Source organism: Salmo salar, chromosome ssa03, assembly GCF_905237065.1.
Source record: "Salmo salar chromosome ssa03, Ssal_v3.1, whole genome shotgun sequence".
Lineage (NCBI taxonomy): Eukaryota > Metazoa > Chordata > Actinopteri > Salmoniformes > Salmonidae > Salmo > Salmo salar.
This window is the reverse complement of record NC_059444.1, coordinates 61,992,214-62,010,684: the sequence shown is the minus strand read 5'-3', so window position 1 is coordinate 62,010,684 and position 18,471 is coordinate 61,992,214. Positions and strand designations below refer to the sequence as shown.

General features: G+C 43.4%; 1 protein-coding gene across 1 annotated transcript; it reads right to left on the bottom strand.

The window, feature by feature from the left end:
- Window positions 1-774: 774 nt before the first annotated feature.
- On the bottom strand, window positions 775-8,861 carry lfng (LFNG O-fucosylpeptide 3-beta-N-acetylglucosaminyltransferase). The gene is made up of 7 exons (XM_014193069.2): window positions 8,288-8,861; window positions 3,785-3,833; window positions 3,382-3,484; window positions 3,115-3,265; window positions 2,734-2,985; window positions 2,534-2,619; window positions 775-2,388 (listed from the first exon to the last, which is right to left on the bottom strand). Exons 1-7 carry the CDS (start codon window positions 8,717-8,719, stop codon window positions 2,322-2,324), a joined length of 1,140 nt encoding a protein of 379 aa, XP_014048544.2. The 5' UTR covers window positions 8,720-8,861; the 3' UTR covers window positions 775-2,321.
- Between the last annotated feature and the right edge of the window lie 9,610 nt (window positions 8,862-18,471).

Genomic DNA, 18,471 nt, shown 5'->3' with positions numbered 1-18,471 from the left:
GATCAGGCAGGGCTACTGTTTATGTACAGTAAGAGGGGTACAATATGGGATACACAATGCATCATTGCCAAACTGTTTTCCCAAGGCTCTGTGTCACACTATGATGAATGACTTCCATCTTCTGCATAGAATTCTAATGTCTGAAGAAAAGCAGTGGCTCCATCTGTCAGACACACACAAATGTCACATCTGATCACTTCAGTGGAATTAGGATTGTGACACATGGAGAACTGCGGTTCTCTGTTTATTTTCCTCGCAATCCTTTCGATTGCAACAATGTCCTTTCCCATACCCAGTGTTGTAGACTAATAAATAAAAGTCTGAGTTGTGGCTTTTAAGTGCATCCAATTAGAATTATAATTTACACCCTGGGCCTCGGCCAACATTCAGACTGAGGTTGTTTGCCTAAATGCTTTAGTGAGACAAGCACAGAGCTTTAGACAGAGTACATAAGCATTTGGGCATTACCATTTCGCCCATTTTTTTGGCATGGTTGAGAGAGATGACCGAGTTCACAATTAGTTTTTAAATCGTCATGCCTGGGTGTGCCCTCTAACAGACAGTTACATATAAAATCATGGTAAGTTATGACACCCTATTTCATCCCTTCTAAATAATAAGGACGTGATTGAATAAGCTGATATTTTGTTCACACACACTATCTGTAAAACACAAGGATGGTTTATTCCATTCTAACCTTTATGTAGAAGTAGATCTGTAATCTCATGCTATGAATGGAATGTAATAGAAAACCAAAATACGAAACAAAGACTGTTTCTCAGCGGTTATCCAACTTTATTTCAAAGCGTCATGTTCAGGCACCACAGTGGTTCCTATGGTAATAACAGGATTTGATCATAATCCCTGAGAAGCAAACAGAACCATCCAGATACTGGAGGATAAATAACAGCCATTTAGCGCAGTTACAACAAGCAATAAAAAAACATGTCCGGGTCATCAAAATCATTTACATTCTAATCCTCAATATACACATTTAGCATTTCAACAAGAAGGCACAGTACACAAATACTGCTTTATAATTAACATATACAATCCTACCCAATATGGGTCATTTACAGAGGAACAACACCTCTGTATGTGTAAACACTGGTGTTGCTCTTGCAAAGCTCAAAACAAAACCAACCCGCATACTCACTGAGGAATAAGTTAGACTAGTGTACATGGCTCTCCATCGATCCATTTTGTGCAAAAAAAGTATCAGAGAGTATTACATGTGTTGATGGTAATCTAAAAGGTAAATATAAACTCAGTGGAAGAGTTGGCGGTAATTTAGATACTTCACAAGAGCAAGCAAAAGTTCATTTGAAACCCAGCCGTGCAATTTTTTTAAATAAGAACATCTTCAAACAAATCAACAGTTGATTGTAACATAAAAAAAAAAAAATCAATATCTTTGCTATATATTATTTTCCCTGATTTTATCAAATGCAAGGAATGTTATTAAATACAATCAAATCTAGAGATATTGATATTTTGGGGTTTATGTCATTACATCCGTTGGTTTTAACACAGCTGTGAAACATATCTAAGGACGTCAGTTCTGTCAATTCATTCATTTAAAACTATCAATAAGGGAAAAAGTGCTTATTCCTGATATACCTCAGATTTTATAACCTGACGGCACATTTGGAAAACTGCCTTCTGCCAGCTCAAATCATATTAGTAATAACACTGACAAATCATTAACAAAAAGCACCAAAATATCTTCATATTATTGTTTTTGTCCGGAGTCTTCTGAAATGAACAAAACAAATAAACTACAACCAAAAATCCCGAAATGAAAACCATTTCCTCCACAATCTCACAACTTCTGACCGTCTGATTATTTCTATAGAACCTAAAAGGATCGCCTTGAATGGCTTCCAAAACCCAGAAGAAACAAGAAGAAATTGAACAATAAGGCAAACAATTCAACGGAAATTCAACAAATTAATCATGTAAAGCTGGCAAAAGGCTTGGATATATAAGTAGTACATTCTATAAGAATTGCAAATACATTTACAAGCAACATTTAAAACACAACGCACTGATTGCCTGCAAAGCCATAATGCTGAAAGCTCCTTCCCACTAAGTGCCTGCCTGGCTCCTCTGCCCCTATGCCAGGGGAGGAAGCCAAGACACCACACAGGAAGGAAACGTCCCAAGGCGGGCCGCACAGCAGCCCAGTAAAACTATCGGAGTCCGTGTGCCACTGAAACAAAAATACAGTGACATCACAGTCCGATACCAAACACGGGTCCCCACCAGCCTTTCAGATACCGAGGCACGGCGGGGACGAGGATACCAAAGGAGCCGGTCACCTAGTAGGCAACCTGAAGCGGGCACCAAGGGGTGTCTGGGTACAGCAAACAGTGCACAGACTTAAACCTGGAACACAAGGAGAGAGAGAGAGAGAGACATGGAGGTTAGATTAACAGAGAAAAAATAGATATACCCTCTTTACAGTCAAGATAGTTCAAGTAGAGTAGGATCGCCATGTGTATTAGTAGTCATGCAGAGGGTAATGTCTCACCTTGATGGGTCTTCCTCCACTGGGAAAGCCCCTTTCATATTGATGATGTTCCTCTTGTTCTCAAACATTCCATAACTCAATGTGATCTGGAATAAGCAAATACGGGAAAGAAATAAGCAACACTGCCCAATAAGTTCTGATAAATGCTGAAACTCTATTCTCACAGTGAAACGACGGACGGACACACGTTCACATCTCACCTGTTTGTGAAGTTCAGATCTGGACACCTGTTGGAGGTTCTCCAGATGGGAGTGGAAGAAGTTACTGCGGGTCAGAGGCACCCCCAGCACCGACTCGATGATGTAGCCGATGGTGCAGTCGTCAGGCAGACGAATCTTCTCTGCCGTGTTCATAAAATGGCCGCCACTGGCCCATGGGCTCATCTTCAAAGCCAGGCCTCGACTCACACAGAAGCCGGCTCCCCCAGTAGCAAACCAGAAGTTTACTGGTCTCTGGAAGAAAATTTAAAAAAAGAGACAGCGAGCATGTTAGGTTGTTGTTATGCAACCCTTCTGAAGCACCTCAAACTTTAATATCCAATTGAAAAGTTGTCATAGGCCAGGAGGACTAAGTCCACCTACCATCTTGTCTCCTAGCCTCTCTGTGGCCTCGATGGGCCGGTCCAGGCTGGGCTTGCCAATGTACATGTCCTGGGTGTGGGGGTAGTGGGACAGCAGCTTCACTAGAGTCCTCATGTTAACGTAGTTATCATCATCCACGTGACAAAACCACCTAAGAGGGGAAACCATTGTTAAAGCGTTACAATATTTCAATTAGAACAATAATCACGATCAAGTCTAGAATGATATACAGCCTGGGTAAATTCATCACTTTAAATAGACACTTACTTTTTCCCAGACTCAATGAACTTGTCGTACTCCACAGCCATCTTGCAGGATAGAGCTTGGCGGCTGTGTGCTGCTGAACAGTTGGTGTTGATGGCGTGACTCCCTGTAGGAACAATGAGGGAGGAGATTGTGAGTTACAAACTAGTACCTTACTAGGTAGTTAATGCCAGTAATTGTAACTATAGTGCTGTTAGAGCCTTTTCCACACAGTTTAACACCACCTGACACTAAGACTACATGCCCCAGGAGCTCAAAGCAACACATTCCATGGGGATTAAAAAAGGGGCTTGGTTTCTCACTATCAAATCTGGACGTTTAATGATGAACTAATCCCAGCTACTGTTCAGGTTAAGATAAATATAAAATGAGAACTAAAATGTTTCTACAAAAATCCCAAACTCACCAACTTTCTTCTTCAGCTCCTCATCTTCTCCATCTGTGAAGATGTATGTCTGAAAAGGAGGGAAAATACATCAGATCACATTGTGGGAGTGGAAATCCATGAAATCAAAGCCCCTCACAGAACAAGTGGTGGCACAAGAATCAACTGGAGTCCAAACTACAGTGTGTCTGATGTCCTTGTTCACTACACATTGAATTCAGTGTGATGAACATCTATCAGCAGTCGTTTATGCATGTGGAGAACACAGAGTTAAACAAGCCCCACTCTAATAAAGGCCTCTTATGCAAGGTTCCCCTCTCTCCATGGCAACTGTGCAGGCCCCCCAAAAGTATCCCAGACATAGAACAAAGAGGGAGGCAACCATCACCCCCCTAACCCCCAATACCATTAAGACCCAATTCCATTCTGGATCTGTACCCACTCCCTAGCTCCAACATGTTGTCTAGAAATACAAATATAAATTCGATGGCCATCATACAGATATCAATGGGGACATCACCAATGATAATTTCAGCACCACCTGTGTGACACAGAGTAAGGTCTTAGCAGCCAAAGAATAAAGCTGTCAAGGTTAGAATACTGCAGGCTGGTGATTAGTTAACAACAAAAGGCAGCCTCAGTGGCACACTTAAAAGAGCAGGTAGGGATTAGGAGTTGTTTTATGGTGGGTAGGGCTTAGCAGGTGCTAGGCAGCTCTTCCTCAGTCAGACAGGGCTGATGAAAGAGCCCCCATGGCCTGTTTGTGTCTGCCGTTGCCTGTTTGTGTGTGTCTGCCGTTGCCCGTTTACGCTTCCCCCCTTGTGAGACAGCACCTGCCTTATCTCCGCCGCGTGCCCCAACACACCAGGTAGCAGCGCCCACTCAGCCCCACTCCCTCCTACCCTTTCTCGCGACCTCCCAACAGTTTATTATAACTGAACCAACCCCACATTCCCACTAATTGATTGCTGCCACTGACTGTTGAGCAGCAACAGCCATCTGAGATCTGTATCTTAACAGTGGGGCTGGCTGAGTTCCTGCCAGAGGGCGATAAGGCAAAGACATTCACTTTTCTAATAACTCCCCTCCCATTTCTACACTTCAGTACTATCTGCCATCGGTGCCAAAGCTTTATCTGATTGGTTTGCCCAACAAACAGGGAGCAGATGTTGTGCGATGGATGCTGCAAGGCCCTGGGCCTGTGTTTGGTTAAGGAAGGGTGGTGGTTTCACTGGTAAAGGGATCAGAGGCTGGCGCTGTTTGCTTTAAGTCCCGCTGAATGGATAGCCTAATCACTGAGGCAGCTGCCAGAGCGGCCTGGGTACTGACAGAAAGGGGTCGAGAGGGGCTGATGGGGGGGGGTCTCACTGCTGATTAGTAAATCGAAATCTGTGTGTGGTCATTCACCCCCACTTCAAGCTCCTACCCATCCCCCGTTCCCCCCCTCTCTCACCACCCCATACGCTGTCCCTCTTCAATAGAACAATGCTGGGTGTTTTCATGCTGGTTAAGGGCCTCCACTGGGTAAATTCTAACTATGTTTGCTGGTATTTGCATACAGCTGCAGCAGTTAACTAAAGAAAAGTCTCCAAAGGGCTAAATGGCTTTTGTCTTAACTGAAACATTAAAGAAGTCACTCAAATGGAATACTAATTCATTTACACCCATGGTTTCATAAATATTAAGTCCTGCCCCGTGAGGAGAATAAACATTTTTTTTTATGATGACTGTCTGAACCACAAATGATATGAGGGCTGTGTTGTGGGGCGTGACTGCACTCCTCCCCGCAAAAGAAAGGCCGGGCAAAGCCCAGTCTGAGCAGAGCATGGTGCCTGGCTGGCTGTCTCTAGATCTCCGGGAAGGAAGGGCACGGACTGCACTCCCCTCCACTCATCTCCCTCCATCAACAACCACCTACTCCGCACCCCCCCACCCCCCCTCACTCAACCATGTCACGTTCTCCCTTCCCTTTAGCTTTGGCACAGCACTAAAGTCACGGGAGTGTGGACTACAGTACAGGACAGAGAACAGGCCACCTACAGACACACAATGACACTTTCCCACTCTGACCAGCTAGATATTCAGACTCATTCCTTCATACTGTGAAGGGCTATTTGATTAACTCAACAATGGAGCCAAGTCTTCTTCCAAACTGCCAGACGTACAGACGTTCGTTTTGGGAGTGCTGGCAAATTAGTATAATTTAAATAAAAAAATGGAATGCATATCAAACCACTATGACATCACTGCCAGTGCCAGGCTACCAGCTGTCCTGTCCAGACACAACCAAAGTCAATACCCTTATAATGCCCATTGATGTGTAGTTTAGAGCTAGATTTCAACCTGTGTTTTGTAGCTAGTTATGTACTGCAGAGCCCAGAGTACTACAAGCCAGAGAATGCTGTTGCTGCACAGTTTGTTCTCTCATTGTTTTGAGGCTCACTCACTAGGGAAGCTGCATTGTTCCAGGGGGGAAATCTGCTGAAACACCGGAAACAAGGGCCTACTATTTGAACAACCCGTGCATAATAACAACTTGTAAAAAACAACATAGTATTTATCATATTATGTCACAGTACTTTTGCTTACTCACTAACTTATGACTCACAAAAAACAATTGGGCCTTTCACTACACCAACTACTCTCTGAACCAAATCATTTTTTCCACCAATAACTACTTTCGTTTGATGTAAGAAAAAAAACTCACTTCTGACCATAATACTAAATCAGATAAATTATTCTGCCAGGCACAGTAAGCCACAATTCTATCATGGTAATCACAGATTGGATCTACCCTCTATTTACATGTAAACATTATCTGATAGCACGTCCGTTGGCTTAAGGAAACAGAAAAGGTGTATATCCTGTGCTGGAAATACAAATCAGGGCTCTGATCTGCCCAGTGAACAGTTCTAGTTAGGCCTCACCTGCTGGCAGAATGCCATGATATCTCTACCAGCTTCAGATACCAGCTACAAACATGACCAACTGGATTCAGTCAGCTGAGCTCCACAGGTGTTCATCAATTGAGCAGTATCATATAGCCTGGGTGCAGATGTCCATATGTGCTGGGAATGACCTGATTCCTATGACTGGCATTAGAACCATCCTTTGTTCTCTAACTTCTGGCCACCTGTCAGCCTTCCTCCAGGAACTCCCATTTGTATTGTGGGCCCAGGCTGTTCTTTATGCCTGCACTGGCTCCCACCAGCTGCCTGATTAAACCCTGCTGTTAACCCATCTCAGAGAGAGAGAAAGAGTTAACTTACATCATCCACCACTACAGTAAGCACAACACACTCAATGGCCATGTAAACTGCTACTCCCCAAACTCTATTGACAGCCCATCTTACAGAGCATAAACCTGTCCTGGAGTGGGGGGGGGCTAGTTTAAGAACTTGGACAGATGTCAGATCTAGACTTTCCCTGTATTGGGTGTAGAAAACGCACCACAGACCATTATAGAATGGAGGGACTTGAGGGAGTTTTTTGAATGGGCTACTGTATTTGATCATGTGATGCATCTTATGTGTTCAAAGTTCAATTTTCTCACCCCACTTCCTCTGCATACAAAGAGAGACAGTGTTGCCATGACTAACCTTCAAAACACCCAAAACAGAGTGGGGTTTGGCTTGGGATGGAAAGAAGAGTTCTCAAAAGAAGGTGGATAAAGAATGTGTGATTGTGCCTGAGGAGAATTTAATTGACTTTTGAGAAATATGCGTGACAACTCTGGGTAGTGGATAAAATCACTATGACTAGCCTCTGTTTCCTCTCGACTACGGCTGTGAGTGCCTTTGTGCACCAGCCTAAAAGAGCTTGGTTCTCAGGGCTGCATTTTCAAACTCAGCGTGTTGCTCCCAGCACAAACTTCCCTATAAAGGCACCCCTTTGTCCCAAGCATCCCCTTGGCTGCTTGACCCAGACTCAGCTCCCACGTTCCCATGGAGCGGCTGAGACAAGGGGGCTGGGAAAGCTTTTCTTCCCCCTTCAGAAAGACGCTTTGTTAGCCCTGGAGAGGGGACAGCACTGGAGCTGCTGCTGTGAGACATACATTGCACCAGGGCATTCACAGGGACTCCCAAAAGAGGGGGTGAAAAAGAGGGGAAACGAGGGGGGTGCAGAGGCTTGAAACTGCTCCCCATGTTCTCAGGGGCATCACTCAAGGAAGAATAAAGTGACAGAGCCTAAAGAACTCTGCATAATTAAGAGGGTAACATGGACAGTTCAGGAACAAACAGTTATCACCCATCTCACCTGACATGAGTGGAACAGATGTTTGAGCTGGTCAGCAGCAACACTTAACTCTCATTGGTGGCTTGTTGTGAAGCATATTTTATGGGAGAATATTAGTTTTTTTTGCCTATTTTTGTAAAAGCATTTTGTCCTATGGTAAATTGCCTAGCCTAAGCCTACTAAAGGAAACCTAGTGGAAATATGTGATTGTTTTATTCTAGGCTATGTCCATGAACGATTTCAAATTAACCATATTCTTCTGATAATAATGTAGTATTGTTGGCTTACCTGCTGCATGTTTCTAGAGATCCAGGTATCCAGAAGGAGATTTAGTCGAGACTGATGGAACTTCTTTGTGGTCTTGACAGCGATGAAGATGTCATCTGCACTGATGTCCTCTGCGGGGGACGCGTCTGTCGCTGACTGAGCGGACCCTGCAGGCTTGTCTGCTTCTCTCCGTCCCCGGGTCAACTTGGAAAAATACGCAGAGAATCCTTTCTTTGCCTGCGCCTCCGTGTTGACCGGTTGCTGAACAGCCTTCACTCCGTCCGTAGCCAAGGTGTCCATGCTCTGGAGTGAGCGCGTCCCCATCTCTCTCTGGTTTGGAACCTCATCTACCTGAACTCTTTGATGCTGCGCGACCACCAAGAGCAACATAAGGCAGGTGAATCCTGCACTGGTTATAGAGATAACCGTTTTCTTACCATAACTTTTCGACATGTTGATATATGTCAAAACTACAATATGTAGTTGTATACTGAGAATCACCTAAATTGAAAGTCCATATAGTAATTCTCTCCAGATAGAACAAAAAATTAAACAGCCGTCCCGTGCGTCTGCATTATTGTAATACAATGCAATTTTGTCCTAGCCCAACTTTATAACCTGCCCTTCAAGCTAGCCACGCCTCATGGGCGGTCTGTAATGTGCCACTGTGCTATATTGTGGGGACGCTGAGAAAAGACTCTCCCCCGGGCAGATCTAAATCGTAGACACGCCCACGACATGAGGCGTGTGCGCGTGCGTGCGAGCGTGCGTGCTGTGTGTGTGTGTGTGTGTGTGTGTGTGTGTGTGTGTGTGTTTGCGTGTGTGTGAAATAAATTATTTAAGCCCCTTGTTACTTTTGAATTCCTTGCCCGCCAAAGTTTTCACATTCTGCTTAGCCGACAGCAATTTTCTATAGGCACTTTGCTTGTTCTTGAATCTACTATAAGTAGGCCTTTATAGTCATTTGGTAAATAGAACATCAAATATGTTTCTGTGTGAGCATGCGACATATACATTTGAATAAAGAAGTAATATTAGCTTGAGGAGATTAAGGATGGCATCAAATCCTATGGTTTTCCTTATCAGGGAAGTCCCATGGCAGTTACAGATAAGAGTGAAAGATTTACTCTAAGAAAGCAGCAGGTGGACATTGTTAATGCTTTCAGTTAGCACCTTGTCTGCAGCTGGTGGTGGTGAAAAGTAGCATTTTTCAAATAGGCTTGAATAATTAACAAACCTATCTGGCTTTAGTTGGCCTGTTTGTGGAAAGAACATCTGAGCCTCACAATCTACAACAGATGGTGCCTAATTGAATAAATCTTGATTATATTTAGGCTACTTATACATACGTCCTTGAGAATGAAGCATTTCTTTAGTTTGGTTACAGAGCAGGATTATGAGTTCACAATGATTGATTAGGCCTACCATTGGAAACTTCCATTTAGAACCGGTGGATTCTGGAACATTTGGCTACGTTCAACGTCTTACAAATGTCTCTCAGATATAAAAAGTTGGACTCCTCATTGAAATTCTTTGTGAACTTATTCAAATTCTGCCAAGTTTGGACAGCTTGTTCACCAGCCAAGCAAATGCAATTATTCTGCATGGACCTTGTAAGGGCTTTAAACAGTTGGCAATTCCTCAGCCCTTGTTATTTAAATTCTGTCTCTCAACCAGTGGGGTGGCTGACCCCTAGACGTGACATGAGTTCCAGCAGACCGACTGCCGTGCAGCTGGCAGTGACAGGTCTGAATACCCACACTCATTCCCACCAGTCTCAGTCTCAGACCAGAGAATGGCCAATGGACCAAGCAAACTATTGGATGAGAATTATAATCTCATGTTTCTAAATTTAAAACACTGTTTGATGTGAAAAAGCATGTGAATCATGTCAAATCATCTTTTGGTTATAGGGGTTAGCTTTAAAGCCATATTAAGAATATTCTAACACTGACTATCCTTATTTGCCGTCATCTAGCTAAAGCCCTACCCCACCACTTCTATTGTTGAGCTAAGTAAACCAGAGTAAATTGGTATGGATACAACCTTTATACTTCTAGTCCTCTTTTTTACCCAACATCACAAGGACTGGTTGAGCTAAAAGAGAACACACTGTGAGATGGAGGAGAAGAACCAGTTAGAGAACACACTGTGAGATGGAGGAGAAGAACCAGTTAGAGAACACACTGTGAGATGGAGGAGAAGAACCAGTTAGAGAACACACTGTGAGATGGAGGAGAAGAACCAGTAAGCCTTTCTCCATAAATGTCCCTATAAAACAAACTGAAAGGTGGGCTTTTAATCAAACAAAAATCACAAAATGTTTCTGAGAAGTAATCCTTTCACTTTAAATTGTTCCTGCCGACAAGTCCTTTTGTGCATCTTTTAAAACTGCTCACAATAAGGAAGCTAAAAAACAAGTATAAGAAACCAGGGAGAGGGGGTTGTCTCTCTGGCCCTCATTCTTCTTGGATCAACAGGCTCTTTCTCCTGGTTCTGCAAGAGATTCGTCCCACCTCTAAAAAGGCTTTTGGTCAGACAGCTCCTTGGACTCCTGGGACAATGACAGTTGTTAAAATGGCGGGTGAAATGTACTAAGTGAACGTCCTTCTCTATACCAGCTTCATGCCAGCCATCCCCCTTTTTGCTCCTGTCTTCCCTCCACTGACAGCAACAGCAACAACAAAAACATAAAACCTTCTTTTCCCCTTAAACGGCCCCACCACACCATACAGTACCCCATTCCATCCCATCCTGAGCCCTTCTAACGATGTTACCGCTGAATTTCAATTAAATTAAATCCCCTTTGTAAAGAGTATTCCACTTCCACCAGAGAGTGCCCACAGACCCACCAATAAACACAATAGCCCTTGATCTCTCTCTGAACATCTCTGGGGATCTGAATAGAGAGGGCCTGGGGGGGCTGAGTGGGGTGGTTATGATTAGAAGGGTGCTATTTATATTCCTCATTCACTGTAGGATCTATGCACAACGGGGAGGTAAAGCATTTCTGTCAGTTCTGAGGTCAGATTGAGAAATATTACTATTGTTTTTTATTGTTTGTGTCTAGCCACAAAAATGTCTCTGTCAGACCACTTATTGTTAAGGCCTTATTCTCACCACTGAAACTTACAAAACACATGCACTCAGTGCTGAAAGATTGCACACTCACTGTTGAAACTGACTACATCCAGTTTCGCCTTGCTCTGTGCGTCCATAGGAAGCATCTGTACATGGTAAAGAGGTTGCATATCGCTCTGGGCAAATCCTGTACACATACATTTTCTATTTATTTAATTTACATCTTCGCTTCTCATCCCCTTCAGCATTTGACAAGATTTGCTGCTCTTGACTATAAACAGACACATACAGTGCCTTTGGAAAGTATTCAGAACCCTTGACTTTTTCCACATTTTGTTACATTACAGCCTTATTCTAAAATTGATTACATTTATTTTTTTCCTCATCAAACTAAACACAATACCCCATAACAACAAAGCAAAAACTGGTTTTTAGACATTTTTGCAAATTTATAAAAATAAAAAAATGAAATATTACATTTATGTAAGTATTCAGACCCTTTACTCAGTACTATGTTGAAGCAACTTTGGCAGCGATTACAGCATCGAGTCTTCTTGGGTATGATGCTACAAGCTTGGCACACCTGTATTTGGGGAGTTTCTCCCATTCTTCTCTGCAGATCCTCTCAAGCTCTGTCAGGTTGGAAGGGGATCGTTGCTGCACAGCTATTTTCAGGTCTCTCCAGAGATGTTCATTCGGGTTCAAGTCTGGGTTCTGGCTGGGCCACTCAAGGACATTCAGAGACTTGTCCCGAAGCCACTCCTGCATTGTCTCAGCTGTGTGCTTAGGGTCGTTGTCCTGTTGGAAGGTGAACCTTTACCCCAGTCTGAGCACTCTGGAGCAGGTTTTTATCAAGGATCTCTCTGTACTTTGCTCTGTTCATATTTTCCTCGATCGTGACTAGTCTCCCAGTCCCTGCCGCTGAAAAACATCCTCACAGCATGATGCTGCAACCACCATGCTTCACTGTAGGGATGGTGCCAGGTTTCCTCCAGACGTGATGCTTAGCATTCAGGCCAAAGAGTTCAATCTTGGTTTCATCAGACCAGAAAATCTTGTTTCTCATGGTCTGAGAGTCTTTAGGTGCCTTTTGGCAAATTCCAAGCAGGCTGTCATGTGCCTTTTACTGAGGAGTGGCTTCCATCTGGCCACTCTACCATAAAGGCCTGATTGGTGGAGTGCTGCAGAGATGGTTGTCCTTCTGGAAGGTTCTCCCATCTCCACAGAGGAACTCTAGAGCTCTGTCAGAGTGACCATTGGGTTCTTGGTCACCTCCCTGACCAAGGCCCTTCTCCCCAATTGCTCAGTTTGGCCGGGCTGCCAGCTCTAGGAAGAGTCTTGGTGGTTCCAAACATCTTCCATTTAAGAATGATGGAGGCCACTGTGTTCTTGGGGACCTTCAATGCTGCATACATTTTTAGGTACCCTTCTCCAGATCTGTGCCTCGACACAATCCTGTCTCGGAACTCTACGGACAATTCCTTCGACCTCATTGTTTGGTTTTTACTCTGACATGCACTGTCAACTGTGGGACGTTATATAGACAGGTGTGCCTTTACAAATCATGTCCAATCAATTGAATTTACCACAGGTAGAATCCAATCAAGTTGTAGAAACATCTCAAGGATGATCAATGGAAACAGGATGCACCTGAGCTCAATTTCGAGTCTCATAGCAAAGGGTCTAAATACTTCTGTAAATAAGGTATTTCTGTTTTAAATTTGCAAAAAAATCTAACAACCTGTTTTTGCTTTGTCTTTATGGGGTATTGTGTGTAGATTGCTGAGGATTTTTATTTATTTAATCCATTTTGGAATAAGGCTGTAGCGTAACAAAATGTGGAAAAATTCAAGGGGTCTGAATACTTTCCGAAGGCACTTTACATTAAAGGAAACAAACAGTAATGATAATGTATCTCTGAGGAGATCATCAATCAATCACATGCTTAGACTTGGCCATAGACCAACTTATTGTCAAAGGAATTGCACACTTCGAAAAGAACTGAAAACTTGGAAAGTATAATTGTGTGAATATAACTATACCAGTGTTCTAGTTGACCACAATTGAATGCATCCCTGCCTTTTATTGAATGAACTGTGTGCTGTATTTATTTGAAGTATTTTATGAGCTCTCTGTACCTCTGGATTCTCTGTGAGATCTGGAAAATGTTAAGCCTCCTGTAAGCCTTGAGTCACGGTCATGCTGTTGTTCCTGAATATGGTGCCAGTAAGCGGAAATGAACACAGCTCTGAGTCTGAGAGGAAGACCTTCTCAAACCACTCCTCTGTCTTCTTGTCTTCTTCTCTCTTTCGTTCTCTTTGAAAAATTGATTAGTCGACATATTTTGCAAGTAGCCGCAGTGATAAAAGCCATATTTTCCTGCCTTTGATTCATTGTTTCTTGACACAGACCTGCTCATACACCCTGCTGATAGAGTGTCTTTCTGTTCTCTGCTGGGTGAGCAGGAAAACACTAATATCCCACAGAGGGAGTGTCCCAGACCCAGACCTGACTTATGGCCTACTTTACAGAGAAATCAACCCATGTATGTCTTTTTGGAGCGGTTCCATTCAACTTGATGGAAACTCTATCTGTGTATTGTGGACCGATATAGAAAAACAGGCTCTATTTATTTGTCTGTCAAGCAGTGAGCCATTCTGCCTCTTATGATCCTGCGGAGAGCATCCTCTAATGTTGCATGGGGGGCAAGGAAATTGAAACCCACTTCTGAGGGGCCGACCAGTCCCCTGGCTCTCACTTCTGGTGTGACCTGTAATCCTATCAGTGCTAGTGTGTCCATGCTGGGAGAATAAGCAGAGGCAGGGGCTTCTCCTGCTGCCCGTTTCTCATTTACTGGTTCTCTGGCCCAGGCCCACATGCCTTCTCTGAGAGAGAGAAACAAATGTTCACTGTCACATATTTTAAAGGCATACTACACTGAGTGTACTAAACATTAGGAACACCTTCCTAATATTGCGTTGCACCCCCTTTTGCCCTCAAAACAGTCTCAATTCGTTGGGGCATGGCCTCTACAAGGTGTCTAAAGTGTTCCACAGGGATGCTGGGACATGTTGACTCAATGCTTCCCACAGTTGTGTCAAGTGGGAAACTGTTGAGCGTGAAAAACCCTGCAGTGTTGCAGGTCTTGACACACTCAAACCGGTGTGCTGGCACGTACTACCATACCCCGTTCAAAGGCACTTCCACCCTCTGAATGGCACACATACACAGTCCATGTCTCAATTGTCTAAAGGCTTAAAAATCCTTCTTTAACCTTTATCTACACTGATTGAAATGGATTTAACAAGAGACATCAATAAGGGATCATAGCTTTCACCTGGATTCATTGAGTCAGTCTATGTCATGGAAAGAGCAGGTGTTCCTAATGTTTTGTACACTCAGTGTATAACTAATATTCTAAAATATGCATATTTACTTTTTTGCAGTTACAAGTCTAAGATACAGTATATGACCAAAAGTGTGCGGATACTTGCTCGTTGATCATCTCGTTCCAAAATCATGGGCGTTAATATGGAGTTATAACTTTGATGCTATAACAGTCTCCACTTCTGGGAAGGCTTTCCACTAGATGTTGGGACATTGCTGCGTGGACTTGCTTCCATTCAGCTACAAGAGCATTAGTGAGGTCTGGCACTGATGTTGAGTGATTAGGGCTGGCTCGCAGTCGGCGTTCCAATTCCTCCCAAAGGTGTTCGATGGGGTTGAGATCAGGACTCTGTGCAGGCCAGTCAGGTTCTTCCACACCGATCTCGACAAACCATTTCTGTATGGACCTCGATTTGTGCACGGGGGCATTGTCATGCTGAAACATGAAAGGGCCTTCCCCAAACTGTTGCCACAAAGTTGGAAGCACAGAATCATCTAGAATGTCATTGTATGCTGTAGAGATAAGATTTCCCTTCACTGGAACTAAGGGGCCTAGCTCGAACCATGAAAAACAGCCCTAGACCATTACAGTTGGCCCTATGCATTCGGGCAGGTAGCGTTCTCCTAGGATCTGCCAAACCCAGATGGTGAAGCGTGATTCATCACTCCAGAGAACGCGTTTCCACTGCTCCAGAATCCAATGGTGGCAAGTTTTACACCACCCCAGCCAACGCTTGGTATTGCGCATTGATATCTTAGGCTGCCCTAAGATACCAATGGCTGCCCTAAGATACCATTTCATGTACCTCCCGATGAACAGTTCTTGTACTGATGTTGTTTCCAGAGGCAGTTTAGAACTCGATAGTGAGTGTTGCAACCAAGGACAGACTAGATGTTTCCACTTCACAATAACAGCACTTACAGTTGACCAGGGCAGCTATGGCAGGGCAGAAATTTGACAAACTGATTTGTTTGAAAGGTGGCATCCTATGACAGTGCCACATTGAAAGTCTCTGAGCTCTTCAGTACGGCCATTCTACTGCCAATGTTTGTCTATGGAGATTGCATGGCGGTCAGCTCGATTTGATACACCTGTCAGCAACGGGTGTGGCTGAAATAGCCGAATCCACTATTTTTGCATATATTGTGTATCTACCACTTTCCCAATGTTCAACACTTAAACTTGCATGCAGGCTATTAGGCAGATCTGAATTATTTTTGTTTTAAAACAAGTTTGACTTATACATTAAATTCTTTGGACATGACAGAATATTTCTAGATTTTTGGAAGTCCTTTTCTGCAGCGTTGGCAGTGGTTGCCAGTTGCAGTTGGGCGGTTTGTGCTTTATTTCCAGCTAATCTAATTGATTACAGTACTATGACAGTGGATTAGATGACCAATCTAATTCAGCTCCAGGTCAGGTTACACTCTGACATGTCCAGGCATGTTCAACTGACTCCATCTTGTTCTGCCATAAAGGCCTGGGTGAAACTCTTCTATTCGGCTTGCAACACTAACATATTGCTATGGTACCCATGTTGAGCAGAGTGAAAACATTTTGATGACTCAATTACACCCCAAACAGCCTCTCTTCCCGAAGTTACTGCTGCATTACTGCTACAAGTATTGTGATATTTGGAAAGAGTTAGAAAGAGGGAGAAAAGTGAGAATAAAGAGATGTATTACAGCATCCGTAGTTTTAATTGTTCTGTAATCATCAGAACTTCTAATACCTGTTGACAAATGTAATTTATATTTTATGCTCATGGAACTATAAGTGATGAGAAATTTGGAAATGACTAATTTGAACTGTGTGGGTGCTGGCTGTGGCAGCTAGGGCCTGAAGACAAGTAGTCTCTGTTGGAATGAACTGCTTCTTCAGACAATGCCTGCTTAACCCGGAAGCCAGCCGCACCAATGTGTCAGAGTAAACACCATACACCTGGTGACCATGTCAGCATGCACCGCACCCGCCCCGCCACAGGAGGCGCTAGTGTGCAATGGGACAAGAACATCCCTGCCGGCCAAATCCTCCCCTAACCCGGATGACGCTGGGCCAACTGTGCGCCGCCCCATGGGTCTCTCGGTTGCGGCAAAGCCTGGACTCGAACCTGGATCTCAAGTGGCACAGCCTTAGACCACTGCGCCACTCAGGAGGCCCAGGGTGCTTTCACATATACCCTGTATGATCCGCATCCTGGAGCATTTGGTACTCTGATCCGCGCTATAAAGTATGTGTAAAAAGTTTGCATTTGAAACAGTGGCCAAGTAAACAAAACCTGTCATACCTTGGATTGCTGTCATACCTTGTTCATAGACTGCTTACAGGGTAAGGAAACCAATATGTCATTTTGATGTCAAACCTTGTCCATAGACTGCTTACAGGGTATGGAAACCAGTGAGTAATTTTGTCATTTGGGTGAACTATCTCTTTAACCATAAAAGTGCCAACTTAAAAACGGCATCATTTTAAAAGCCTTATATTTGATCCTTCTAAAATGTTAGGACTTTGTCAAGCAAGTAGTTACCAACAAAACCCCCTCAATTTGCTATGATTTCTGTGTAAATATGGAGGAATTAAAAATAAGCTGAACAATTTGAGTCAAAAATAAAGAGCCACCCCGGATTTGGCCCCTAGGGCCCTGGGCAGCCATTTTTCTATGGTAACATTGTTGGACAATTCAGGAGGACTGTTTTGAGAGAAAGGCACCAAATATGTGACAGAGATAGATTTATGGAGAGAGCGAAATCTAGCTATAGAGTAAATCTGACTCCGATAGCTAGATTTTTTTACATTGTCGTAGCCCACTGTCATTGCATTCAATAGCCCTCAGGCACCAACAGTCCTCTGGCACCCCTTCTGAAGGAGATGTCTATGTAGTAGAGGTCCCACTAAACCCCTAGAGCCCTCAAATTCAAATATGGACCTCGAAGCCAGTTCCACTGCTTTTTTTCATTCTCTCTCTCTAATTATGGACTGATTTATAACTGGGACACAATTATCAGGTAGAACAGAAAACCATCAGTAGTCTGCACCTCATAGGGTCAGATTTTAATTATCCTGCCCTAGAGGATAGACTGTATTTCTCAAGAGATACCTCGATTAATATACTTCAATTTGTGCCCTATATTGGGCACTTTCTTTGTCAAATTATAGTACCCATAGTTTGCCACTATAACTGAAAAATACAAACACATATTTACCCTTATAAATACATTTGATCAATTTCTCTATACCAAGTTGAGAATGTCATCATTCAGATGAAACTCAGATGAAGCAATTGAAACTGAGTTGAAAGTTAGAGCTAAAAGTTGATATGGCACTGGCAGCCAAATCTCCAATATCGGCAGCCATCTTAGGTCATTCCAGTAGACCAGGCACGTGTACAGATAGGGCTCAACCAGTGCCCGAGCACCTGCGCTTGTGCGCTCCTATAAAAAAGTGCTCGGTGGATTTGAGTAATTTAAGGAATTATTTAGTCATTCTATTTTGAGTCCCTTTGCATTTTTTGTTTTATTTTGAATGTAACGAATTGCACATCAATCTATCTAATTTCATGAGCTCTTGAATCTCAGAGAATACCCCCCACCCCAGGTGCACAGTCATCTGACTTGCATGCAGTGACCATGCAAGGCCCTTTTTCCCCCCCCTTTTTTTTACAGCACCTGTCGCCCCAAAGGTCTGTCCATGACCCTGCAGTAGGCTATGTCAGATTAGCTCAATTGCCAATTACTCT

Bases quoted from the DNA above. Each gene is read 5' to 3' on its own strand.
- lfng (XM_014193069.2), bottom strand. From the start codon at position 8,719: ATGTCGAAAAGTTATGGTAAGAAAACGGTTATCTCTATAACCAGTGCA. The intron at 3,834-8,287 runs GTAAGCCAACAA...CCTCCTTTTCAG, and splicing joins TCTCTAGAAACATGCAGCAG to ACATACATCTTCACAGATGG. The intron at 2,986-3,114 runs GTAGGTGGACTT...ATTTTCTTCCAG, and splicing joins AGAGGCTAGGAGACAAGATG to AGACCAGTAAACTTCTGGTT.